General features: G+C 43.0%; 2 protein-coding genes and 1 long non-coding RNA gene across 8 annotated transcripts in view; 2 read left to right on the forward strand and 1 right to left on the reverse strand.

Moving 5' to 3' along the window:
• The first annotated feature begins 2 nt into the window (after positions 1-2).
• On the forward strand, positions 3-11,633 carry LOC108892369 (cysteinyl leukotriene receptor 2). Of its 6 annotated transcripts, none has more exons than XM_051072681.1 (6): positions 3-147; positions 369-1,617; positions 4,223-4,412; positions 5,837-6,004; positions 6,133-6,300; positions 7,460-11,633. In XM_051072681.1, exons 2-6 carry the CDS (start codon positions 1,611-1,613, stop codon positions 7,980-7,982), a joined length of 1,056 nt encoding a protein of 351 aa, XP_050928638.1. In that variant the 5' UTR covers positions 3-147; positions 369-1,610; the 3' UTR covers positions 7,983-11,633. The 6 variants fall into 6 exon arrangements, 2 of the variants coding, with proteins under 2 accessions (XP_050928638.1, XP_050928639.1); XM_051072682.1 differs by having other exon boundaries at positions 4-140; XR_007813796.1 differs by lacking the exon at positions 3-147 and having other exon boundaries at positions 1,477-1,617; positions 7,460-8,261; positions 8,357-11,633.
• Positions 6,129-15,502, reverse strand: LOC108892370 (uncharacterized). Its single transcript, XR_001962452.2, has 4 exons — positions 15,220-15,502; positions 12,499-12,641; positions 11,645-11,721; positions 6,129-6,277 (listed from the first exon to the last, which is right to left on the reverse strand). It is a non-coding gene; the product is annotated as an uncharacterized LOC108892370 (long non-coding RNA).
• Positions 13,088-26,991, forward strand: part of LOC108892368 (kinesin-like protein KIF1C) — a 40,772-nt gene continuing 26,868 nt past the window's right edge. The window contains 17 exon segments of the mRNA XM_051072669.1: positions 13,088-13,540; positions 13,651-13,836; positions 20,420-20,548; positions 21,495-21,571; positions 21,665-21,743; positions 22,529-22,629; positions 23,743-23,808; positions 23,892-24,070; positions 24,166-24,277; positions 24,417-24,494; positions 24,585-24,650; positions 24,780-24,855; positions 25,014-25,092; positions 25,222-25,370; positions 25,999-26,106; positions 26,226-26,356; positions 26,658-26,737. Of these exon segments, the coding sequence (XP_050928626.1) occupies positions 20,440-20,548; positions 21,495-21,571; positions 21,665-21,743; positions 22,529-22,629; positions 23,743-23,808; positions 23,892-24,070; positions 24,166-24,277; positions 24,417-24,494; positions 24,585-24,650; positions 24,780-24,855; positions 25,014-25,092; positions 25,222-25,370; positions 25,999-26,106; positions 26,226-26,356; positions 26,658-26,737 (1,490 nt within the window). The 5' untranslated portion in view covers positions 13,088-13,540; positions 13,651-13,836; positions 20,420-20,439.

The raw sequence follows: 26,991 nt of genomic DNA on the forward strand, positions 1-26,991 counted from the left end.
GAGCATGCGCTGTACGCTTAACGGTCATATGACCGGTGACGTTTGTTTGAAACTTTTTGACCTTTTGAACTTTTTACCTTTTTAATCACCAGGAACGTTTCAAAACTCCATCCAGCTAAAAATGGATGTTTTTTAAAAAGGTAAAAGGTGAAAGTTTTATGTTAATCTGGGAAAATAAAACACAGGCACTTGAGTGACACGATTAATTTTATTATTATTATGATCAAATCCCATAAATATAAATTTACAGGTAAGAAAAAACATTTTATTGCCTTTACTGCCTGTGTTAAATCTTTTATTGCTCCTTATCTGCCCCTCATATTAATCTATAGAGTTTAAATTAAACTTTTGTTTTCATCGTCCCACAGATGCTGAACCAGGTCTGGATGTGGAGACGTCCTGAGGGTGTTTTTAGAGTTTAGATCTTTCATTTCAGTTTAAGTCAATATCTGAACAATAAGACTCTGGATCAGGACCAATCAAAAGTCAGGGATTGTGGTGGAGGTCAGTCCGAGCCACAACCTGAGGAGACGACCAGACCAAAGTCAGGATTTGTCTCGACACAGAAAAAATGTTCCTGTCTTCACGTTGCTTTTGCTTCATTTCCTCCCGTCTACTTTAAATACACAATTAACCCGTTTTGTTTTATTGACCAACAACAAAATAACGGTTTCATTCATAAAATATACGATGGACACAACTGTTTTCAACCTTCAGATAAATGTAATTTGGTTCCTCAAGCAAAATAAAAACCAAATAAATTCACCTTGCTTAATTTCCAGTGCTCACATGACCTGAATTAACCAATGAGGGAATCGTCAAAGATCTAAACCCTGATCACAAAACAGTTTTTAAAACAGGAAATGTTTTAAAATGTTTAAAAAAGCACTCGCATGACAGTGTTGTGAAAATGATTTTTGTTCACCCTGATCTGCGTAAACGATTGAAAACGCAGTCAGGCCACTAGATGGCGACGTAACTTCCTCTTGTTCTTCTGTTCGAGGTGGGGCAGCGTCGACGCAGCTTTCGCAAGAACTGCGTGTTGCCAGTTTCCACGGCAACGATAAGGGTGGCGTTTTCGGAAGTTTGGGTTTTCAGGCCCTAAAACGTCATCGTCGTGTGAACTAAACAAACTGTAACAAAGCCTCATGGTTTTAGACAAAAAACATGAATCCCTGATGAATTTTAGCATCGATTTTACCCCATGTTATTTATACCATTTTAACCATTCTAAGGTGGAATGAACTGATCATCATTTTAACATATAAAATAAAAATCTCAGGTGAACTGGAGACAGATCAAAAGGTTTTAAGGAAGTTTGATGTTTTAGAAAAGTGTGTTATTTCTTTTTCTGTAGGAACTGTTGCATGTGTGTGTGTGTGTGTGTGTGTGTGTGTGTGTTGGCTCTCTGCCTGCCTTGTGTGTGCGGCTGCTTCCATGGAATTCCTGCCAGGCGTCGAACACACCCACAGACACTCTCACAGGAGGATTTGAAAACTGAACACCAGTGATAAAAGAGAGACGGAGGGAAACACTCACACTCACACACACATACACAGAGCGACGGACGGATGAACGGATGACTGATGGAGAGATGAAGCTGTGACAGGATGAACGGTGAGTGACAACTTTAAAAATACAGACTAACAACGTGAAGGGAGACAAAAAGTCTTAAATGACATTCTCAAAATTCAAGCCCTTACATGGAGCTCGGTGCAGATCACTGTGGTTTCTGCTGTTTACGATACATCCACTGTCGTATTAAACTTAAACTTCTACAGACGTTCAGTGGAAATCTGTGTCTGGTCTTATGTATTCTGTCGCTCTCCAATGCCAACCATGCATCTCCACATTTGTAGACGTCTTCACATAAACTTAAGGATTAAGTGTTGTGTATGAAACACAGAGGAACTGAAGGAGAACGTAAATGAGCAAAGATTTAAATAAAACATTGGATTATTTGAAAAGTCTGAAATGTCAGTGAAGACTACAAAGATGCAAAACGACAAAAAAAGAGCACAAAAACAACAAAGAAACAAAACAACTGTAAAGAGGCAGAGGAACCAGTGTGTCGTCATGAAGCTGTTTTTTCTACCTTGTGAAGTTTGGAGCGATGGGTCGAAGCGATGTTTGTTGCCTTTCATTTTTCAGTGTCTTCTTATTCAAAGATGAAAGCAGGGTTCCTCTGTGCTGTCGGTTTTTCCGCTCGTTGTCGGTCACTGAGGTTAAACATTAGAGTAAACCATCCTCCAACATTGGCAACGTTATAAACACAAATCAGTTAGGAGGTCAGAGGTCACCGCAGTCGGGCCACGCTGCACTTGAGTGTTTGTATGTCAGGATAAATCTTTGTGGGAATTTCACACAAACATTGTCCAGACCTGGTCCAGTCCCAGGCCTGGAAGGATCACTGAACACTGGGCACTGGGTCTGATCCAGGGGCCACTTTACCCTTCACACCCTCTGTTTAAAGTGACTTGATAGTTTAGTATCAATTAAATGACTTCAAAGAGACACAGAACAGTCATACAAGTCACTAAATAACCACAGACACAAAATGAGCACAGGCCGAACTCACTATTACAGCGATGAGGACATGATCCCTATCTGGTTTCCCACCACAAATATTAACATTTGTGTTGGATGTGACACGACACCAAGCCTGACTCACTCTGACCGAGAACCAAACATCTTCCACTGCACGTTTATGTTTAGCTTCACTAAGTAGCTCGTGTTTGGGGGAAGTTTGGTAAATGTTTGTTGGTTTGTTTAACTCCTGAGCAAAGTCATGGTTTAAAATGCAGCTGTGTGTATGTGGACACACTGTGTTTACACTGAAACATACCTGCATGTGTTCATGAATAAACTGTAGCCAACAACACAAACACATAAACTGCAGCTGGATATTGATGCTGAATGAGCAACAGAACAGACACAATGTTTTATTGACTTTAGAAACAATGAATACCGAGGTCTTTGTAATTCAATAGGTCAGAAATGAGGAAGTTATTGTAGTTTATTTGCCATGTGTCACCATCCAAGCTGCTTCACAGCTGGAACATGGTTAACACAGAGTTAGGACACAGGAGGACATCAAACTCCAGCTTCTCATAATCTGCAGAGACCTCGTCCATTAGCACATCAAGCTAACTACTAGCTAAAGTCTTCAAAAATCTTTATTGACTAAAATGTTGAACAATCCTCAGAACAAATGATCACTGTGCAGTGCAAAGACAATGGAAAGAAGCTGATTGTGCTGTTGTGCCTGGCTCGTGCTAGCATGAGTTTGCTAGCTGGTTAGATGTTAGCTCATCAACACTGGGCTGCACCAGTTATTCATACATCTATTATTAAATTTGTGTTTCTTAGTTACAACTACCAAATTTCAAACCAGAGATTTAAGGAAACAAATGTAAAACCATCCAGTCAAAAGTAATCAGCTGTATAATCAGAAGTTGCTGTAGCATTATTAGCTACCATAACTTCCAAAAGTTTCAGTTTCAGGGGGGAAATGATATTTAAGTCACCTGTGTATCATATGTAAACAATCACAATGTGCCGACATGAAGAACAGAGTGAGTGGGAATCATTAATCTAAACTACGCTATTTACTCTTTTAGTCTAGCTGACGTTTTTAGCATGTATTTGAATTACATTATGGTGTTTTGTGAAAAACAAAAAATCAGTTTACATCCCATTTAATCTGCACCTGCAACACGCAGAGAACAAGTGGTGGAAACCTGAAGAAATTCAATACTTTAATCTTTTAATCTGCACCTGTAACAAATGAACTCCTTCCTCTTTAACCGTATATTACATAAGACATTATGTTAGCATACACAGACTGCATCATATATTCAGTCATTTGCATATTGTTGGATAAAGAGACAGTTAAACAGTCACAACTCATAATTCAAATTTGCAGCCCAGGAACAAAAGTGTTTTTTTCTCAGCAGGTGTTTATATAGTGAAAGCAGCGTTGTGTAAAACAGGTCAACTGGTTTGGTCTGGTTTACATACCACACACACAGGCATCAGTTTCCTGGTTGTGTGGTTTTGGTCTGAGGTGTGTTTGGGCTCAGTCACACAGTCCTTAGATCAGTTTGTTGTATTTACATTTTATATTTTAAACACCAGAACCACTGCTACAGAGTACAGGACACATGTCCTTAAATGTGATATATGTTTTAAATGTGTTCTGTTGTGTTGTTGTGTTTTCTAGAGCGCCTGTTAACCACGCCCATCGTCATTAGCAACAACACCTCCATGACGGTGGGGTTGGCGGCATGTTTCCATGACGATGATGCTTTCAAGTACCGCGCCTACACCTTCACCTACTTCCTGGTGTTTCCTGTGGCGTTTCTCTGCAACATTGGAGCGCTGGTGGTTTTCTTCATGCAGAGCAGCCGCAGGTCTGAACACACAAACACACGTCTCTCTCTATCCTTGTGAGGTCTCTTCTGTCTATGATAGACAACAGCATTGTCTATTAAAACCCACAAACATACAAGTAGCAAAAGCAAGCACATCATCTGGTGAGAAACAAAGAGGAGACTGGGGGTCCTGGACGACAACGATCCAGATCCAAAACATCTGTCTTCAAGTGGGAGAAAGGTCCCAGGACGACCGATGGTCCAGAGAGAGAGGCAGACGGCCTCTAAACAAACAGAGTTAGACAGATGCAGTGGTTTTCACTAAGTTTCCAGTAAGAATGTGTTTAAGAGCAGTGAACCCAGCCACCGCCTACAGCAGCTGCAGTTTAACGCAAAGGACGATTGTTCGTGTCAAAGTCCGTCCACTAAAGTTCTCGTGTTTGTCGCTTACGGGCCGGTTTGGACATTTTGATTGAAAAGTAAAAGTTTCTGTGTGGCAACTTCTGCTGTGTGTAAAACAAACCGAACCCAAAAATAGATCTGACATCCACCAAAGGAGGAAACAGGAAAAGAAAAACAGGTTTTTCCTCAAGCAAGTGACAACACATGGTGACACAGGACACACAAATGGAATATTTCTCAATTTAGCCCGGACAAAAATATCTATTAAACAGAAACCACAAAGGTGAAGGTTCTGCTCGGTAAAATCCCTGTTTTTGTCGGTGGAGTCTGGTAGTGATATATAGAGATGTTTCTGGTCAAACTAAAAGGATCTAAAAAGCTCTGTCTCTGTAGGAATCCTGTCATCATGTTGTCAGACTCTGAGAAGAACAATCTGAACCTGTCAGTGGTAAAAAACTTGGTCTGGACTTTGACGTGACGAAAGGACAGTAAGGTCCAGGTCCGTATCAGCAGGTGGCTGATATTAAAGGACCTCGATTGGGGCCAAAAATAAATGTGATGGGAACATCCCTACTTTTCAAACAACCAAACATCTGATAGCACTGTCCTGGAAGCTGACTCAGCTGTCGTGTTATAAAACTTCAGGCTGTTGATTATTTTGTGACCATCGGTTTATTTGCTTACCATGCTGCATACAAATCAAGCGTACAAGCAGGGATGAATAACCAGCGTACTTATGCTCTATGCAAACATGCTATCATAACATGACCAGAGCTGGGATAAGACTGTGGCTGTGTGCAGGTGCTTGCTCAGGTTGTTGTTGTACACCTGGTATTAATGTGCGTTATTCTTAATCTGGATAACGTGTCCGGATACAGATTGCAATCTAAGGCTAGGTGTAAATGAACCTGCCGTCTATAAAATACACTAGCTTCGTATTTTTGGAGTGTATTTGCAGCACCTAGTGGACATGAGAGGAACTGCAGTTTAATGCAAACATGAAAACCAACATGGCTGCCCTTCTCTCATCCCCGTGCTGACTCTTCCTGTTTCCCCTCCAGGAACTCGCCCTCCTGCGTGGTCATGATGAACCTCGCCCTATCAGACGGCAGCTTCTCCCTCACCCTCCCACTGCGACTGGCGTATTACTTCAGGGGTGGAGTGTGGGACTTTCCTGATTGGCTGTGCCGACTGTGTGTGTACGGCTTCTACGTCAACCTGTACACCAGGTAACACACACACACACAGTTCTGTTTCCATCACTTCAGAGGATATTAAATTGACCTGCACTGATCTAACAAACACTAACAACCAGAACACAAACCAAGTCTTCATCTCAGACTTGTTTTTCCCTCAGCATCCTCTTCCTCACTCTGCTGAGCATACTCCGTTGGCTTGCCGTGGCCCAGCCCCTGCGTCACCGCTCTCTGGCCACGCCCACTCGAACCTTATTGGTCTGTCTGGGAGTCTGGCTGTTTGTGGGCGTGTCCTCTGCACCCTTCCTGTCCAATGGGATAACAGAGAGGTGAGTCATGTGTGCTCCGTTTACGTATGGAAATAAGAAGCCATTTCAAATGATGTTACTGTCACTGCCCACGTGCTTCCATGCGTCCTTTACGTTGCCGTTGATGTTAAGCTATACGTCCACTAGAGGGCGTGTCGTCAGTTATTTTCTTTCTTTCCATGCAGCCACTGGTTTCACTTCATCTCTATAAAAATCAACCTGTTACTGAGAGATAATCAGTCACCAGGAGCTGTAGTGAGTTTATCTTTATTCAAATGAAATGAACCAGTGGTCGTCAGTGAGGAATTAATCAGTTAAACCAGTGATGGAGGGTTTGGAGAACAGCAGCAATGTGGTCACTGAATCAGTCCTGAAAAATGCAGGAGGAACTCTGAAGGAATGCAAACAAATTCTCTGCTGACCAAACCAGCACATCGCTGTGTTGGTTTTTTGATTGATGGATATCAGTAAACACTGGAAGAGGTTAAAAAGCTCTGTGTTGAAACATTCCTGTGTGTTTTTACTGATCGCTCACTCTGCAGCATGAAGACGTGACTGAGACATGAATAGAAGACGTTTAAATGGAGCCAGGTTTAATCTGCAGCATTAGACAGCAGCGTTTCGTATTTGGAGTGTGAGTGTTTGGGATCACCCTGCAGTTTAATATTTCATATCAGGCCCTGATCTCATACCTACAGTCAGTCTGTGTGTATTTGAACTGATGGACTGCAGCACCTCCTCAGTTACAGTACATACAGGGACAAACCTGCAAGTGCTGCTGACAGTGCTGCCATTTCAGGCTAATTAATCAAAGAAGTAACAGTGGTGTCTTGGTAGCTGTGAACTCACAGAGAAATGTCAGTATGTCTGCAGCTTTTTAGCCTCTTTTAGCTTGCTAGCTAGTGTTGGTTTTGCAGAAAAAAAGCAGTAAACTCCACAGTGGTGGAATATACCTTTACTTACATAAGGTACTTAACTACAGTTTTGAAGTACTTGGATTTTTCTTGATAATTTCCATTTTATTGTGCTTGTACTCCAATGCATTCCTGTTCTATACTTATTTGACAACTTGAAATATTAGTGAAGAATTATTGATAAAAAAGATGTTTGCAGTGATGACAGATGAAGGGAATACTGTACTGAATGTAGATTGTGTTTCTTTCTGCTTCCTGTCTGTCAGGGCGGGGGTTCCTCGCTGCTTCGAGCCGTCGAGCCCTTCCTCATGGGGGCGCATCCTGATCTTAAACTACGTGGCGTTGGCCCTGGGCTTCCTCCTCCCTTTCCTCACAATCATCGTTTGCTACAGCAGAATCATCCGGCGCCTGACAGCTCGCACCAGCCTCCATGGCAGCAGCCAGTCCAGCAGCGCTCGACGTCGGAACAGACGGCGCTCAGTGCACCTGGTCACTATGGTGACGGCGACCTTCCTGCTCTGCTTTCTGCCCTATCACGTGATTAGATCGCTGCACCTGCACGCTGTTTGCGGCAGGTGGAACTGTGGCATCGTGGTGGCGCTGCAGCGGGCGGTGGTGGTGACGCTGTGTCTGGCGGCATCGAACAGTGTGGTCAACCCGCTGCTGTACTACTACTCCACCAGGACGTTCAGAGACAACATGAGGGACGCTCAGTCCTCTCTTTTGTCCAGCAGGGGTGGATCCTTCAGATCTGGACTGGCTTTGTTGAGGAGGAGAAACACCACCTGAGACACCTGGAAGTCCGTCATCAGTGCTGCAGTTGGGCCAGTAAAAAAACTCTTCACTTATTCACTAAAATCTTGTGCTGTTGGAAAACACAGCATCAAGGATCGTTAAAATTATCAGAATTTTAAAATTTATTTTACATTAATTATTTATTGCATTCTCCAGAAATATGAAGGTGTCACTTTTCCTACCTAATATTGGGAAAAATGTTGGAAGCAATAGTGGTCATTCAGGAGGGTCCAAGGGTCATCGAGGGGTCTGAGGGTTGTTGAGGACTCTGAGGTTTGTTGAGGAGTCAGAGGATTGTTGAGGAGTCTGAGGGTTGTTGAGGAGTCCGAGGGTTGTTGATGAGTCCGAGGGTTGTTGAGGAGTCAGAGGATTGTTGAGGAGTCAGAGGATTGTTGAGGAGTCTGAGGGTTGTTGAGGAGTCCGAGGGTTGTTGGTGAGTCTGGGGGTTGTTGAGGAGTCAGAGGATTGTTGATGAGTCTGAGGGTTGTTGAGGACTCTGAGGATTGTTGAGGACTCTGAGGATTGTTGAGGACTCTGAGGATTGTTGAGGAGTCAGTGGATTGTTGAGGGGTACAGTGGTTGTTGAGGAAGTTCAGGGGTGCTTTTCATTACCTTGCTCCCTTCCTCTTTGGGCCCGCCATCATAAAGGACATCTCAGCTCCCTTATTACTGTTCAGAGGAGTGAGGAGGCTGCCCTGAAGAGGCTTGAGTGAGAATACACAGAAGCATTCCTTTGCATTAGTCTGTAATCCCTCTGTGCCACTGTCATCAGAGCTGATGTCTCTTCAGATTACTAAAAAGGACAGGATGTCTCATTTCATTAAAAATATTTTTCCTTGATTCCTCCCTCCTCGTATCAGTCTCCCTTGTGTTTATTCATGGGAGAAACCAAGATGCGAGGATGACACGGGTTCAGGGGTTGTTGGGAACTCCAGGGGCCAGATGTACAAAAGACTAAGACTGATTTGTTGACGCATCCTTGTCATCAGATTTATAAAATAATGCGTACGCATAGTTCTGATTATAAATTTCACATCTGCACATGTGTGAGCCTCATTCCCGCTCCTACAGTTCATCAAACATTTGACGTAGAAATACCCTTAAGCGTCCACCAAGAGGGATGCACCGACTGAATGTCTGGGCCGATCCCGGTGTTTGAATGAGCTCAAAATCAATCATAGAAATTTCTGAACCTTTAATATAACCTTCTTTCACATGACAGTCAGATCGCAAAAATAACCAACACAACAGATAAACACTGGCCACTGCCATCAGTTAATGTCATTTTATTTTCTGACTGGTCGACAGAAGAGGAAGACACAGGGGACACAGAAGAATGTTTAAAAAATAATTTCACTGTGATGTGGTTGATGTGTCGTCTAGAGCTTTGAACTCTCTGCCATGTTCTGTAGACTAACAGCGCCCTCTTCTGGTTTTGATCAGATTTTCTTTGATACGTTTGACTGAAGGCAAACTGTATTGTATACTTTTCCTCCTTGTCAACAGATCCCATGCACAATCAAACCAGCACTCACCAAAAACACATCATTGATCCACACTGTTTCACTGGGTCTCAAACACATCATCCTGCTGCCCTCATATACTCACTATGGCACCAAACTTGGATTAATCCACTGCTGAAACTAGTCCCCAAGAAATTTCTTCCTGTTTGTTATAAAAACTGCAGTGACCAGCTGTTTTAGGAATTTTCAAAAACCTTTTTTTTTAACATGAAGCTGTACAAGTGTTTTTAAAGATTTGGTTTGTAGCTAAAAGTCACAAGTAGTAAACATAATGTTGGTTTGGGTCTTTTCATTGGATTTGTGTGTTTGTGTGTGTAGTTGTAAATTTTTGTTGCGTACACACTTGATGTCTTTTCCAGTGACAATTATTTGTTTACATGTTTGTGCATTTGGTAAAAATATTCGGAGAAGTTTCAGTCACGTAGAACGGAAACATCTTCGTGTGAAGATCCCACAGTCTTCTGTTCTGTTCTCTCCTCCTGCATGGTTTTGTTTGTTTTTACAGTGTTGTAGAAAAATGATTTTCTTCTTCTTCTTGTTGTTGTGCGTATAAATCCTGAGTGGTTTGTTTCTTGATGAAGGAGCCAGTTTATAAACCAGAACATGACACAGGAAACCATTGACCTCAGAAACTATTATCCTGTTTATATCATTCAGACGTTCAGATGAGAAATTAACATAACATGGCTATATATAAATATATACTTAACAAATATATCTACAGACGTTTTTGTTTATTATTACAGTACGAAGGGTCAGGTTGGAGGGAAACACCCATCGCCCCTCGTAGTGTTATTTATTTACACAAAGTTTAAGATGAGTGTTTCCCCCTCTGACCTGTAGGGGGTGCAACTGCACAGCAGCTGTGAAATATATTGTAGATAAACTAATAAGGAAGGTGAATAAGAGACCTTCATAATTAGTTTAAAAATACAATTAAATTAATTAAATAACTCATTTCCAGGGCAAAAGTTAAAACAGAACAGTCTCATGTACATTTAAAGTACATTTAATCACTGTATATGAATATTTATGTTTCATGACTTTATTCTTCTTCTCTGCTGCATTTATTTGTCAGCCACTGATGGAGATTTTATAGCTGACATCTAATAAAAGCTTGATAAGATGCTTCACATTGAACCACCCTGAGGTTAAAACAGTACAATCGTTTGGCCTGAGAGACTTAAATAATCAGCATTTAAAGTAAACTTCAAACTGTGCCTCTAGTTTCAACGAGTCCTGATAATTTGATTTCACGACGCGACCGTTTTTATTCCTTACACTATGTTAATGTTTATATATTAAATTATGTTCTATTTGATATTAAAAAGATCTGATACGTGGCATTTTTCATTATAGAGTCATTTTAAGTTTGTTTAAAATCATGAGTTCAGTCAAGAAATGCTGGAGCTTGGACGTCACAAAGGAGTTGACTGGATTCCAGTGGGTTCGTTTATTCAGTGCAGGTTAGCCATTGTTAGCAGCTGTTAGCATTACCAGTCAATAACATGCAGTATTTTGTGCTTCTAATTCTAAATTGTAAAATATTATGTCAAAAATGTGATATAAATTCTCAACATTCTCATTTTATTTCATGTTGTTTTGTGTTCTGTCCACATGGGGGCAGTAGTATGAACCTAAAACAACATTTCTCTTTAAAACTTTACTTCATGCTATTTAGTATTTATAAGCAGGGAACAAACATTTAATAAATGCACTGCACTAAAATGTAGTTTCTAAAGATATTAGAACATTTAAAATGTTTTATTAATGTTCAGTATTTGTTCTAACTTCACCTGTGAAAACATATTTTACATCATTACAGCTGTGTTTTACCATGATATTGTTCATTATCAGCAGCCTCCACTTCAGAGTGTCCAGATACATGAATAAACACTTGTTTATAGTCGTTAGTAAACCAGTTATTTCATGTTTATAAACCGATCACACATGGTAACGTCCTGCTGTAATGTGCTGCAGTGTCCAGCAGAGGGGGCAACACCTCTCTGAACCTTCACACACATTAACATCAAAGTGCTGTGAATTGTGGGTATTTCATTTCTCAACATGTCAGTCTGACCTCTGACCCCTGACCTCCTCCTCACAGCTGAGCCCCCCCCCCCCCTCACCCACCGTGTTTCATTACATCACAGGAAGAAGTCCAGTCGTTCCTGAGGGACACGGCGTGGACCAATCAACACTCAGCTTTTCTGTGAATCAGAAGGAGGTCAAAGGTCAGAGACGGTATCAATCATCATCCTCATGAAGACACAAACAGAAACTTATTTCATAGTTGGTTTTTACAGCTTTGTTAAAAAGAAAACACTGCTTTCTTTCTGTCTTTGTGTGTGTGTGTGTGTGTGTGTGTGTGTGTGTTTCCTGACTTCCAGGTGTTTCCTGACCCCACCCCCTCTTGTTTTATAGACACACACACACTCACGCACACACACATGCAGTCAAACACACGTGATATTTGACTAAACAGAAACTGAGGTGATGAAAACTAAGAGACAGTTTGTGTTCATGTTATTTACCCTCACTGTGGATGAGTAACAATATTCAGCCCTGTATTTCTTAACATTTTGGCAGAGTCCTTATTAAAAGTTGCCGGATTGACCATTAGCGTCTCCTGTTTTCAGTGTTTCCATAAACGTACCAACAACTGTCACTGCGTCACTGTGACACTGAAGAAAACTTAAAAACACGAGGATTCTGAATGAAGTTCTGAAGCGTCTTTTTGCTCTGGTCTCTAAGCAGATTTACAGACATTCATTCACGATGGTCATATCAATAATGATGTCATCAGGAAGTATAAGTCACACCGAGTCTAAAAATAAGAGTGTCGTGTCTGTGCGTTCAGGTTCGACTGTTCCCTGGTGACAACAAACGAATATTATTTTGGACGTAACGGTTTACATTCAGTTTTTCAGCCTTTTTTAAGACTCAAGTTTAAAACGTCAGCATCAGCTGTGGTTGATCGTCGGTACCTGCAGACGGACTGCTCCTTTAACATCTGGTGTCTCCGGTTCCAATGGGCGTCACGCGAGATGAGGAGGGTGGTGGTGGTGGCGAAGATCGCCTCTGTTTGAGGAGATGATCCACTCCATTAGAGTCCGTCAGCTGCTCTGACCTGTGGAAACCCAGCGTTCAGTTACAGTTACAGTTACTGCTAAGTAACGATGATAATGAACAAACATATGAATGAGTAAATACAATGAAACATCAAGTGAGAATGTGCTGTGTTATAGATGATTATATATATATGTATGTGTATGTATATATATTAAAACCTAGAGTGAAAACATGTTCTGAGCTGAGAGTTTTATTCTCTGTCCACTGCTTCTGTTCTGTCACTGTACTCCAGTAAAAATACTCTGTCACACTTCTACCTGAGTAAAAGTACTACAGTACTGCAGTCAAAGTATTTCGTTACTTGAGTTACTCTGGTTTTGGGGTCAGAGTGAGACCTCTGTCTGTGGACCAGCTCTGAGGCGGTGACCCCTCTGGAGCAGCGGGGGGAGGGAGCGGGGCCGGGCGGGGCGGAGCGGCCCGGGCCCCGGGGGCTGACGGCTCCCCCCCCCCCCTCTCTCTCTGCGCTCCTCCGTCACGGGGACGCGCCCGCAGTTACACGCACACACCCGCCGCGCGGCCAGGCCACCGGCCAGCCTCTCTGCCTCTCTCCCCCCCTCTCTCTCTTCTCTTTCCTTTTCCTCCATTTTCCGTTTTAAACTTTCCGCTCACTCCCGGTTTACCGTGAACCTTCTCCCCTCAGAACGGGCGCGGGAGAGGCGGCCACCGGGCCGGACTAACCACCGGATTACCGAGTCGGAGGGCGCAGCTCGCGGCCGGACCTGCCGTGATTCTCCGCCCTGCCAGCGGCGGCAGCGGGCCTCAACTTTCTTCATCTTGTTTCACTTTGTTTTTTAGTCTTTCCGCCGCCGGTCACCGTCACCGGGCGGCGCCGTCAGCCCCGAGGAGAGCGGAGAACCGTCCGCCACCGCCGCCGCCGCCGTTACACCGGAGGAGACAGTGAGTTTGAACTTTTCTTTACCGTGTGTGTGTGTGTGTGTGTGTGTGTGTGCGGGGCACAGCAGCGCCCCCACCCAGCCCTCTGACCGACTGTGTCCCGGTACCGACAGGCCCAGAGCAGGACCAGGACCGGGACCAGGACCGGGACCACGGCTGCCTCACCGACTGACCGGCTGAACTCCGCCGTTTGTTATCGATCATTTATTGGTTTGTTCTGATCGGAGGGATGGGGACGGTGTGAGCCGATCAGCGCGTGGCCTCCACGAGACTCACGGTTTCCTCCTGGTCCGGTAGAGGTGAGTCCCCCCCCCCCCCCCGGTAATAAACGTCATATAATCTAATAGTAACGGTCTTTAAGTTTGAGGTAAGTTTAGTTTTAGTTCTTTAATATTTGACGTTTCATTTAAATATGAAAGCTGTCAGAGAACCATGAGCTCGGTCATTATCAATCAGAATATTTAATAGAAAGTCATTAAACACCATCATACTGAAACATATAGTGTTTGATCCATATTTACAGTTTGAAACGAAATATTTAAAGTTTTTCTCAAACACAACAAAACTCACCTTTAAAACCTGCAGTCACCGCTACAGCGTAATGATTAGGTCATTAATCAATAAGTTGATCTATAATCACAGAAATCTTCTTTTTAAGGCAAAATGCCTTCAACTGTAACAGCTCCAGAGTCTGAAATGAAGACTTGCTGCTTTTCTTTTTAATAGTAACAAACATCTCTAAATATCAAAACCAGACTCCACTGACAAAAACACTAATTTAACCAAGCAGAACACAGGAGCTGCTGGAATACCACTGCCTCCATCTGTCAGTGTGTGTGTGTTACTGTGTGACTTTCAGAGGTGGAAGAAGTAATAAAATATTTTATATATGTAAAAGTACCACATAATAACACAAACACAGTAACAGATGGAGGCAGTGGTATTCCAGCAGCTCCTGTGTCTCTGAGTGGTTAAATTAGTGTTTTTGTCAATGGAGTCTGGTACTGATAAATAGTCACGTTTCAAAACAAAACCAGGGCTGGTATCTACTGATGCGCCTCCATCCACAGTTCAGTTTGTCAACACGTCTAATTAAATACACTACATGACCACAGTATGTGGACACTGCAACATGTCTCATTCCAACACTGTGACTGCTCATTGTTTATAATGTGGAGCGTTTTAATGTCGAAACAGGAAGAGGACAAACACTAACATGCAACGCACTGTCGTCTGAAGCGTTAAGACGTCCCTTCACTGGAGTTACGAGATCCAGCAAGACCCGGATCAGAAGGACAGGGTGTCCGCATGGTTCTGGTCCTGAAGTGTTGACTAATGAGACTTTTAGAGAGCAACTTTTAGAGGCAACGTTGCTCTCTAAAGTTAGCCTGAGTGGCTAAAGCAGTACTCAGCAGGCATCTCAGCTATCTGTGTGTGTTTCTGTGTGTGTGTGTGTGTGTGTGTGTGTGTGTGTTGTGTATTTTTAGCTGCATGTTGTTTGGATTCTGCTCTGATGTTATTAGGCAACACCACAAAACTGATAACATGAGAGACCGATCACTGCTTCACTATGCTAGGCCTCTGTGTGTGTGTGTGTGTGTGTGTGTGTGTGTGTGTGTGTGTGTTGGTTGTCCTCGAAGCCTTTTCCTAAACCTCCTCCAGGTGAGGAATGTTAAACGTACCGTCTGGCAGAGAGCCTTTGAGTTCCACCTGTTAGCGCTCAGGCTAGTGCCTCTCAGGGGGAAACTCGAGTTAGCATCCAGCTGCAGCATTTAGCTTGGACTACATGAACCGTCAACCTCCACACAGGTGGTTTTAGCAGAGAGCTCCCTTCTTCTTCTTCTTCTTCTTCTTCTTCTTCTTCTTCTTCTTCTTCAATCAACAAACGACATCACAGCTAACATCTGGTGAGGAGAGAGACAGACAGCCGGCTGATAACGTCTCTTTATATCACTACCAGACTCCATTTACAAAAACACTAATTTAACCAAGCAGAACACAGGAGCTGCTGGAATACCACTGCCTCCATCTGTCAGTGTGTGTGTGTTACTGTGTGACTTTCAGAGGTGGAAGAAGTAATCAGATACTTTACTGAAGTAAAAGTACCACATAACAACACAAACAAACCAGCAGCTCCTGTGTTCTGCTCGATAAAATTCCTGTTTTTGTCAGTGCAGTCTGGTATTGACATATAATGATGTTAAAGTTGTCTGACAATTCCTGCGATGTTGATTTATCAGTCAGACACGAGTTATGTTGTCTGCCGCCTGAGGTCATTTCTGTACAGGCTGAGGCTGCGACACCAACGTTTCCCACTGCACTGGAAGGCAGCACGTGGTCATTGTCATGTGAACAGGACGCGGAGACATTCGTCTGTCAGCTCGACTCAAACAGCGTTAGAGAGTCAGTGTAAAATGTTCTTTACAAACTGGGCGTCGGGTCGCGCTGATGACTATCTTTAGACAGTGTGTGTGTGTGTGTGTGTGTACATTACCATAGGAAGGGCTCTGTGTGTGTGTGTGTGTGTGTGTGTGTGTGGTATGAAGACCATTCATTATCACATTCCTCCAGAGAGGCCTGCACATGGGAACTAACTCTGTGTCTCTGTGGGAGTTTGTCCTCATGACTGTGATCACATCAGATCAGACGTGTTCACCGCTGATCAATAATCAATAAGACCTGATGAGCTGTGGTGACCTCACACAGGAGGAGGAAACAGCACAGAGACATGCTGACAGTTTCCTGTGATGTAACGCTGGGACAAAGTTCATGATTAGATCACAGTGATTCTGCAGATGTTCAAACAGGAGATTATTGTTTCAGTGATTCTATGATTATAAAAGTTACTGACTGAGTTACTGAAGTCTCTGACTCTGACTCTCTGACTCTGACTCTCTGACTCTTTAACTCTGACTCTGACTCTCTGACTCTCTGACTCTGACTCTCTGACTGACTTTTTGACTCTCTGACTCTTTAACTCTGACTCTGACTCTCTGACTCTTTAACTCTGACTCTCTGACTCTGACTCTCTGACTCTTTGACTCTCTGACTCTGACTCTCTGACTCTGACTCTGACTCTGACTCTGACTCTGACTCTGACTCTGACTCTGACTCTCTGACTCTGACTCTGACTCTTGACTCTCTGACTCTGACTCTGACTCTGACTCTCTGACTCTGACTCTCTGACTCTGACTCTCTGACTCTTTGACTCTGACTCTGACTCTCTGACTCTTACTCTGACTCTCTGACTCTGACTCTCTGACTCTCTGACTCTGACTCTCTGACTCTCTGACTCTGACTCTCTGACTCTGACTCTCTGACTCTCTGACTCTCTGACTCTGACTCTGACTCTGACTCTGACTCTCTGACTCTGACTCTGACTCTCTGACTCTGACTCTGACTCTCTGACTCTCTGACTCTGACTCTGACTCTCTGACTCTGACTCTCTGACTCTCTGACTCTCTGACTCTGACTCTCTGACTCTGACTCTGACTCTCTGACTCTGACTCTGACTCTCTGACTCTGACTCTGACTCTCTGACTCTGACTCTCTGACTCTACTGACTCTGACTCTGACTCTCTGACTCTACAGACTCGCTCTTGTGAACACGATACACAATAGAAACCTGATATTTACACCGCAGACTCTCCGTGTGGAGCAGAGGGTCTGATGATAATTGTAAAAACTTCAGTCAGCATCCCTGATGACAAACCGTGCATACATGTTCTGTTGTCATGGAGACTGGGAGGACATGAGGAGGAGGACGAGTCTCTCTCGTGCCTCAGACGCAGTAAATAATCTTTACATCAGTGTGTGTCGCAGACATGAGGCTGGGTTTGCTTCTGTTTCCACATTCTTTCCTGTGTGAGGAGCGCGGTGCAACGTTTGGCTCTTGGAGCTAGCTCGTGGGTTAGCGGACGATCCAGCTGGTTTTAGCTGCGAGATAAAAGCTGCGAGCCGCAACAATGACTGGAATTTTTCCTCTGAAGCAGGAAACAGAGGAAAACGGTCTTTCTCTTTCTGTCTGTGGTCTGTGTGTGTGTGAGCTAACAGTGTTTAAACAGCTGGTTAGTTTGGCTAACAGCAGCTCCACAACTAGCCCGGCTCGTTCAACCAGACACACTGAATAACTCTGAATAACTGTGTGTGTGTGTGTGTGTGTGTGTGTGTTGGGATGCCTGTGATGTGAAGTCAGCGTTTCTGCCCCTGGTCTGTGGTATGCAGGCTGCTCACTCACCTAGACACACACACACACACACACACACACACACACACAATAAGATTAGCGTACAATCCAGTATCTGTGTCCACCATCTTGTCTGTGTGTGTGTGCATGTTTCTGTTTGCTGTGTTCCTGCTCTGGTTGTGTGACTTGAAGCTGTGTTGACAGAGCAAACACACACTCTCTTACTGTTTTCTGTGGTGTGTGTGTTTGTGCTGTGGGAGCTGCACATTTAAAAACCTTCCAGCGGTTGGTGTGTGTTAGCATTTTATCAAATCTGAATAATTACACCTCTGCAAACCTTTACTCCCATTATTTAGCCTTTTATGCACACAACACTATAATAATATAAATATGTCTTCAGAGGAGACGTTAGAACAAATACTCTAAAGTTCTTGTTTTTACCACTGACATGTTCAGATTGTCAGTACCAGACTCCATAGAGAAAAACAGGGATTTAACCAGGAGTTGCTGGAATACCACTGCCTCCATCTGTTAGTGTGTCTGTGTTACTGTGTGACTTTCAGTGGTGGAAGAAGTAATCAGATACTTTACTGAAGTAAAAGTACCACACAGTAACACAGACACACTAACAGATGGAGGCAGTGGTATTCCAGCAGCTCCTGGTTAAATCACTGTTTTTGTCAATGGAGTCTGGTACTGTGAACACAGTGTATGAACATGAACCAAACCTAAAATAACCTGCATGTTTTTAACATTGGTCTTTGTGGATTAAAAATAACCAGCTGTGATAAAAGATTTGTTAACGTCCTGACGTCCAGCATCTAAAATCTGAACCTAGCTCTGTTTATTTCTACTGACGTGACTTCCTCACAGGGGGAGATGTTGTGTCCTGCTGCTGTTCACTCATTAATCTGACCTGTGTGTGTGTTACTGTATTCTGCTGTCACCTGGTTGTTCTTTAACATATTTAGTTCCAGTGGCTGAATTTGTCCCGAGTCTCTCTGGTCAGTCTCATTATCTGGTCGACTTATCGCACACTTCCTGATGTAAATGGACGTAATGCGATAAACCACCTGTGACCTTTGTGATGATTTCACAGGCGTGACTGCGGTCAACATGGCTCCTGTTTCTTTTGTTTATTTTTGCATGAGCCTGTTGGGCGTGTCGTGTCTGTTGTTGTAAAGATCATTCAGTCATTCAGCTCCGTTCAATCATATCTCATCTGTTACAGACAGACAGATGTACAAAGACAGCACAGGAAGTCTGTGGTTACAACCTGACCATTACTGACATGTTGACATATAGTGTCCTGTTTTATACATGTATATATATCAGTACCAGACTCCATTGACACACACAGTAACACAGACACACTAACAGATGGAGGCAGCAGCTCCTGTGTCCTGCTCTGTAAAATTCCTGTTTTGTCATGGTCTGTATGATATAAATTTCTGGTGAAACTGAAAGTAATAAAAAAGCTCTGTCTCTGTAGGAATCCTCTCCATAATGTTGTCAGACACTTAGAGTAACAATCTGAACAATCTCTGTCACACACACACACCAGCTGATAACCAATCACAGAGCTGATCAATAACACGATCACAGCCCTCTGTGTCTGCGTCAGGACGCTGATAGATAACTGACTGCTGACTGTGACAAAGTGATGAGACAACACACACAGTAACAGCACCTGACAAGGTGTTTTCCCAGGAGAACAAGACTGTTAGTGTTTAAAGGCCTGAGGCAGGGGCGTGCGACATCGACTGACAAAGTCAAAGAGAGAGAGAGACATGAAAGAAAAGAGGAGGAGGAAGAGAGAGACAATAGACATAAAAAAATGTAGAACGAGTTTAAGAAGGATAGAGAGACAATAGGACGGAAGAAGTAGAAAGACAGAGGTGAAAACGAGGCAGCTGTGGTTTCCATGACGACAGGGGAAACACATAACAGAGGACAGGAATGTAAAGAGAGAGAGATGAAAAAAGTGGAAACATGAAGGAAAGACAGGAGGAGAGAGGGGAAAGAATGAAAGGGAGGAGGAGGAGGAGGAGGAGGAGGAGGAGGTTCAGGGAGCAGTAATGAGAGGAAAAAGAAAGAGAGAGAGAGAGGGAATGGCTGACAGTGCTCGAACGCCCAGGATGAATTAGAGGAGAGAGGAAAAAGAATGAGAGAGAGAGAGAGAGGAGAAATGACAAATAAAAGAGAAAAGATAAAGGGAGGGTTAAGAGTAACGAGATGTGTGGAAAGAAAAAAGGAAGGAGGACGGAAGGAAAAATGATGAGGGAAAAGACGAGTAATGGGGGAAATAAGGATGGAAAAGAAAGAAGAGAGGGAAAAATGACAGGAGAGAGAAGGATATATGTGTCGAAAGAAGAAAAGAAGTGAAGAGGGAAACCAAGTGTTTGAAAAAAAGGCGGGAAACTGAGCTCGTAAAGTGGAGGGAGGAGTGGTGGAAAAAGAGGAGGAGAAGTGGTTTGACCATAAAACCAGAGAGAGAAAAGATGGAGGGAGTGAGTTTTTCTGTTGAATCTGAATCAGAGGAGGAAGAGATGGAAAAGAAAATATATAGACGGGATGATGGAGGGAAGAAAAAAGAGGAGAGAGAGATGGAGGAGTGGAATGAATATGATGAAACATTCGCTGCACCTTTTTAATGTTGACGGTTTTCTTTCTGCTCTCTGATTGGCTGTCCTCAGGTGGGGGTGGGCGGAGCTGAATGATGGCGGGCGCGTCGGTGAAGGTGGCGGTGAGAGTCCGCCCGTTCAACTCCCGAGAGACGGGACGCAACGCCAAGTGTGTGATCCAGATGCAGGGAAACACCACCTGTAAGAAACAACACACACACACACACACACACACGTTTGTCTTTCTGTACATGTGAGGACCCTCTCTGACAGTGTACATTCCCAGGCCCTTAAACTAAACCCTTAAACTTTAACCTGAACGTGACATTTTTTTTGTTTTGCTAATTTCTTATTTTTTGGCATAAAAAAGGGAATACAAACCCACATACGTCGCTTGTGCAGCATCTTATTACAACCCACGGTTACATCTTCTTGTTAAGTGCCATCTAGTGGCCGTAGTAATTATGACATCTATGAAGTAGATGTTGTAAAATAAAGAGCAAAACACTCAGCGTAGGAGGGGGTTGAGGTGGATGGGAAGATCAACCAAACACAGGACCCTCTAACGGGAGAGTTCAGTTCGGTTCCCAAAACTGCAATCTTTTCCTAAACGTAATCACATACATTTTATAGTCTTCAGTAGGTGGCACTTTATCTTAACCGTCATTTATTTTCTTTCGTTAAAAGTTAAGTTGTATGTCAGTAAACGTTGTAAATCTGTTCTAAAAATGTCTTTGTTTTGTTCTATAGTGAATAAGTAATTTCAGTTGTGCTCATTTTGAAAAACAACTCCTCATTATATTTAATAAATCTTTTCCCTCAGTCTCACACGTATTAAAACAGGCCTCAGCAATCCCAGAATGCCTCTGCCCGTCATGTGACCTCTGAACCTGCTGCTATTTAAACTCAAACACACTCGCAGTTTATTTATAGACTTTGCAGCAGCAGGACTGTTTTTAGCAGCCGAGCGTCTGTCTGAACACGCTCACCATCCACTCAGACGTTTATACACCGAACTCGTTAATGACGAGTCGTGTTTTTAGAGATCACGTGCAGATAACACCTTGAGGTTAGGAGCTGCACCATGTGGCCAAAAGTATGTGGTAAAGATTTGAAAGTGTTTGATGATTCCTCTCTTTTCTTCCAGGTATCTCTAACCCCAAACAGCCCAAAGATGGAGCTAAGAACTTCACCTTCGATTATTCCTACTGGTCACACACAACGGTGATCGCACACTGTCACACACACACCATAAAGACAGATAGAGATAAAACCAGGATCAGTAATAACCAGAGGTGTGTGTCTGTGTTTCTGCAGGTCGATGACCCCAGCTTTGCGTCTCAGAGGCAGGTGTATAAGGACATCGGAGAGGAGATGTTGCTGCACGCCTTTGAAGGTAAAACCCTTTGGACTCTGCTGCGTTATTAATGGTGAAGAGGACAGGATGAAGGATGTGCTGCATGTATTTTTGAACCTGGACCTTATTTTCCCATGTTTTTGGGTGTAAATGATTTTTATTAAAGAGTAGGATCTTTTTTGTTTAACCAGAAACTTTGCTATATATAAAAACCAGACTCCATTGACAAAAACATGAATTTTACCAAGCAGAACACAGGAGCTGCTGGATTACCTGTTTGTTCGTTTGTGTTATTGTGTGACTTTCAGTGGTGGAAGAAGTAATCTCATAAGTTAAACTACCTCACAATAACACAAACTTACTAACTTACCAAACTAACAGATGGAGGCAGTGGTGTTGCAGCAGCTCCTGTGTTCTGCTTGGTAAAATCCTTGTTTTTGTCAGTGGAGTCTGGTGGTGATATATAGCGATGTTTCTGGTACTCTGCTGATGATGCTAATGCTAATAATTCTAGCTGATACTACTTAGCTAATGATGATGACACTATTGATGCAAATGATGTAAGTTATCCTACTGATGATGCTACAATGCTAATGTTGGTGATAGCACAAATGTTGGTAGAGATTAACAGTAACTATTAACACCATGTGTTGTACATCTGATATGAAGCTTGACCCAGCAGCTGCAAGTCCTGTTTCTCACATTGACATTGAGCTGATTTTGGTCGTGGACAGTTTAGGATAAAATAGACTGTTCCAGTTTTTATGGCTTTCTTAATTGGATTTCAGAGGTTTAGCAATATTTTTATCTATTTTTTCCCTCAGGATACAATGTGTGTATTTTTGCGTACGGCCAAACTGGTGCAGGAAAGAGCTACACTATGATGGGCAAACAGGAACCTGGGCAGGAGGGAATCATACCACAGGTAACACACTCTACATATCCGTCTGATTACATTTATGTCTCGGTGTCAAGGTGTTCTGTTGGTCTTCAACATGGGAACTGGATATGTTATTCTTATTTATAGTTATTAAATATACTTATTATTATTTCAGTACAATTTGACTGTCTAAAAGTATGTTGGAGTAAATGAAGATTAATCTGACAATAGTTAAAAACTGCCATCATCAGTCCTGACAGGCAGATATTTTGACGTTTGCATTCTTACATGTCTTTGCTCAGTAAGATTGAGATGTTGCAGATGTGCCTGGTTCAGATAAGTAAATAATTTGCACATGACTAAGCTTTTTATTTTGTAACCTGACACCCCAGATGGTTTGTTACATGGAACCATCTGGAAAGGTTTCATTGGAAATGAGCTGGCTCTGTCAGAAAAATAGTTGGCAGGTGATTTGATGAACAATCTGTCAAATGACATAGAAGAAGATTCCAGAAATCTTTCTTACAACCGTGGAAGAAAAGAATGAAGGCACTCTTTCTTCAGGTGAAATAATGTTATTAATTTATTCCTGGAGCAGACAGACCATGGATCCACTCTAGGTTTCATCAGGGTCTCCACAAACACATTTGTCTGCTTGTTTGCCTATAAACTCAAAGAGTAAGTATATTCAGTGCCTCACTAAGAAGCACATGTTGGATCAACCAGAGTGCTGAAGAGGAAACACAACAACAAGCCACAATCTGTGGAGCTTTTAAAGATAGATAGATTTCTTGTCGTCTTAAGGTCTTTTCATTTTTTTGAGCAATTAATTAACACATCAAGTCATTTTTTCGACCTCAAACTGTCCCACCAACAGTATTTCACACTTTTGCATTCTTTATTCCCATCACGCTGTATGTGTAAAGATGTTTAAATCCCTGGACCTTCCTTCTGTTTCTTGTTGTAACCCTCACCAGAAGAATTAAGGAGGGAACGTAATGCAGCTCGTGTCGATTAGTCACACATATTTCAGTCCCCACGTGGTCGTGATGAAGCAACAGCAGGATCTCAGAGCACCTTGATACAGAATCATAAATCCACCGTTAATGTCATTTTATGGACTGATTCTGATTAATGGACGTCTGTCTCTGTGTTCAGCTGTGCGAGGACTTGTTTCAGAGAACGGGAGAAAACACAGACCCTGACCTGACCTACTCTGTGGAGGTAAACTCACCCGATCCATCGATATAAACCGGTTCGTTCGGTGACTGTCGAATGGCTGAACGCTGTTTCTCCTCCACCTCCAGGTGTCCTACATGGAGATCTACTGCGAGCGGGTCCGGGATCTGTTGAATCCAAAGTCCCAGGGGACTCTGCGGGTTCGGGAGCATCCCATCCTGGGGCCGTATGTGGAGGATCTGTCCAAACTGGCTGTGACCGGATTCACCGACATCCGGGACCTGATGGACGCCGGCAACAAAGCTCGGTCAGTCTTCTTCCTGTGAACACACACACACACACACACAACAGTCTGTATTGTCAGTGATTGATTATTAACACCTGATTGGTTATTGATTACAGGACAGTTGCAGCCACAAACATGAATGAGACGTCGTCCAGGTCACATGCTGTCTTCACCATCGTCTTCACCCAAAAACGGCGAGACCAGATGACCAGCCTGGACACCGAGAAGGTGTGTGGCAGTGTTTAGTCCTTGTGAGGACCCAGTGTCCTTATTGTACTTGTGAGGACCTCAGTGCAACCATGTACTTTTTTAAAGATGTCATCTACAATCAGGATTTTAATGATGAAACTTTTAACTCTCTCTTCAGGTCAGTAAGATCAGTCTGGTCGACCTGGCTGGAAGCGAGCGAGCGGACTCGTCGGGGGCAAAGGGCACTAGGCTCAAGGTCAGAGGTCACACGTGTCATGCTGGTGTTGGCTTAATTAAAATGTACAATTTCTAAATAAAATAATTGATTATTTATTTTTATGTACAGGAAGGAGCAAACATCAACAAATCTCTCACCACGTTGGGAAAAGTCATATCAGCTTTGGCTGAAATGGTGAGTCAACACACTCTTTATTATACTAAACATCAGAAAATGAACATTTGTGACACTGAAAAGTAGAAGATGATCCCAGTTCACGTTTTCAATGAAGAGTGACTGTTTCTCTTCTCTCCTCTGCAGCAGAGCAGTAAGAAGAGGAAAAGTGATTTTATTCCCTACAGAGACTCTGTCCTCACCTGGCTACTGAAGGAAAACCTGGGTCAGTAAAACTGGTTGTAGGACCAGTTGTACTGCAATAAAAATATCACACACAACTGGCAGTAATACAAAAAGTACAAACGGCTATCTTCAGGACTAGATCCTGTTTAACCACGGCTAATAAGACCAGAGATAAAGTTTAATGTTTGTTTATTTTAGGAGGAAACTCTCGGACGGCCATGATCGCTGCTCTAAGTCCTGCTGACATCAACTACGAAGAAACACTGAGCACCCTGAGGTCAGACACTGATGTCGAGTGTAATCTATCAGACTCAATGTGTAGACAAATCTAATCTACTCTACTCTAATGCAGAGAGAAGCTGAGCTATAACCCGTTTTATCTAATTTAAGTCTCGTGTGGTTCCAGGTATGCTGACCGTGCCAAACAGATTCGTTGTAACGCTGTGATCAATGAAGATCCAAACGCCAAACTGATCAGAGAGCTGAAGGCTGAGGTGGAACGACTGAGAAATCTGCTGTTCTCCCAGGGCCTGCAGGAACTGCTGGATAATGCTGGTACATACACATCACACACAATACACTCTACTGCTACACACACATTATATGGTACACACTATACTGGTAAATACACATAATATTGTATACGCTATACACACAATCAATAATTATACTGATTGTGTGTATAAATGTGTATAAATATATCTGTATACACGCAGTACATTGTATCATATGTACAACAAAAAATAGATAATAGATTTAATCACGTGTAACACACTGGTATTGTGGTATATCTTTGGTATACACAGTACAGCCAGATTATAGTACACGTATAATACTAATCATACTAGTATACACACAGTATATTGTATAGGTTTCACTGTCATATACAGACTGTGTACTACACAAAGAATACAGATCATTTATACTCTGATAAACTGTGTTTCATGTGGTGTGTATGTTTAAACATGGTATGTACGGCATGTGTGTGTGCTGTGTGTCCGAGTCGGGTATTTACAGACAACAGCAACTGTGTGTGTGTGTGTGTGTGTGTGTGTGTGTGTGTGTGTGTGTGTGTGCAGATATTTACAAGCTGTTCTTTACATAACCAGGATGGCAGAGATTCCTCCTTGTTAAAAAATGAAACCTGACCCTGCTGCTCTCTCTCTCTGTGCTTCTCTTAAAGTCAACAACAACAATGGCACCGGTGGTGTCGCGGGTTTGACCCCCTCCCCGCTGCAGCTGGCCCTCACAGCCAATGGGATCACGCCTAAGAATGGCTCCGCCCCTCCAGGTGACTGTCTTCCTCGTGTGTTTTTTGTACTGAAACTTGAAACAGAGCCTGATGTTCTCTCAGCAAACAAAGCTACCTTTAAACCTAACTTTTTAAAAAACGATTTCCCGTCCTTGCAGCTGCAGGTGAGCCGGCGTCTGCGGGCGACGTCCCCGCTGACCCTGACCCCCTGATCGAGGATGGAGAGGAGGGAGAGGAGGCGGTCGCCACAGAGCCCATCAGTAAAGAGGAGGCAGCTGAAAGACTTCTGGTAGGAGTCAAATCTGAACACACAGATGTGATACAGACCTTTTTAGATTCAGTGCTGATAGAGCGAAATCTGCTAAAAACGTCGCTCCTTACAAATGCAGAACTTCATTCACAAATCAAAGTTTTTTAGGTTTTCTTCGGGGTCACAGTGATCAGTGATAGTTGTCTGCACATCCACAGCTACACTGCAAACAGGAGCTGATAATAGTCGATTCGGCTTCTTTTGATGGGGACAGTTTGATAAAATGGGGGGTGGAGGGCAGCGTCCGACTAACCCATCGTTATCTGTGTGTGTGACGTAGGAGACAGAGAAGATCATCGCTGAGCTTAACGAGACGTGGGAGGAGAAACTAAGAAAGACAGAATCGATTCGTCTGGAGAGGTAACGTCTCTAACTTCAATAAAAACAACCTTTATATATATATATATATATATATATATATAACGCTTTATATAAACACAGGGATCAGTCAGGTCTCAATCACAAGATCAACAAGATCTCAGTAACGAAAACACATGTGTCTCTCTGTCTCTGTCTCTCTCTCTCTCTCTGTCTCTCTCTCTCTGTCTCTCTGTCTCTCTCCTCTCTCTCTCTGTCTCTCTCTCTCTTCTCTCTTTCTCTCTCTCTCTCTGTCT

The sequence above is a fragment of the Lates calcarifer genome, linkage group LG9, assembly GCF_001640805.2.
Source record: "Lates calcarifer isolate ASB-BC8 linkage group LG9, TLL_Latcal_v3, whole genome shotgun sequence".
NCBI classification, from domain to species: domain Eukaryota; kingdom Metazoa; phylum Chordata; class Actinopteri; family Centropomidae; genus Lates; species Lates calcarifer.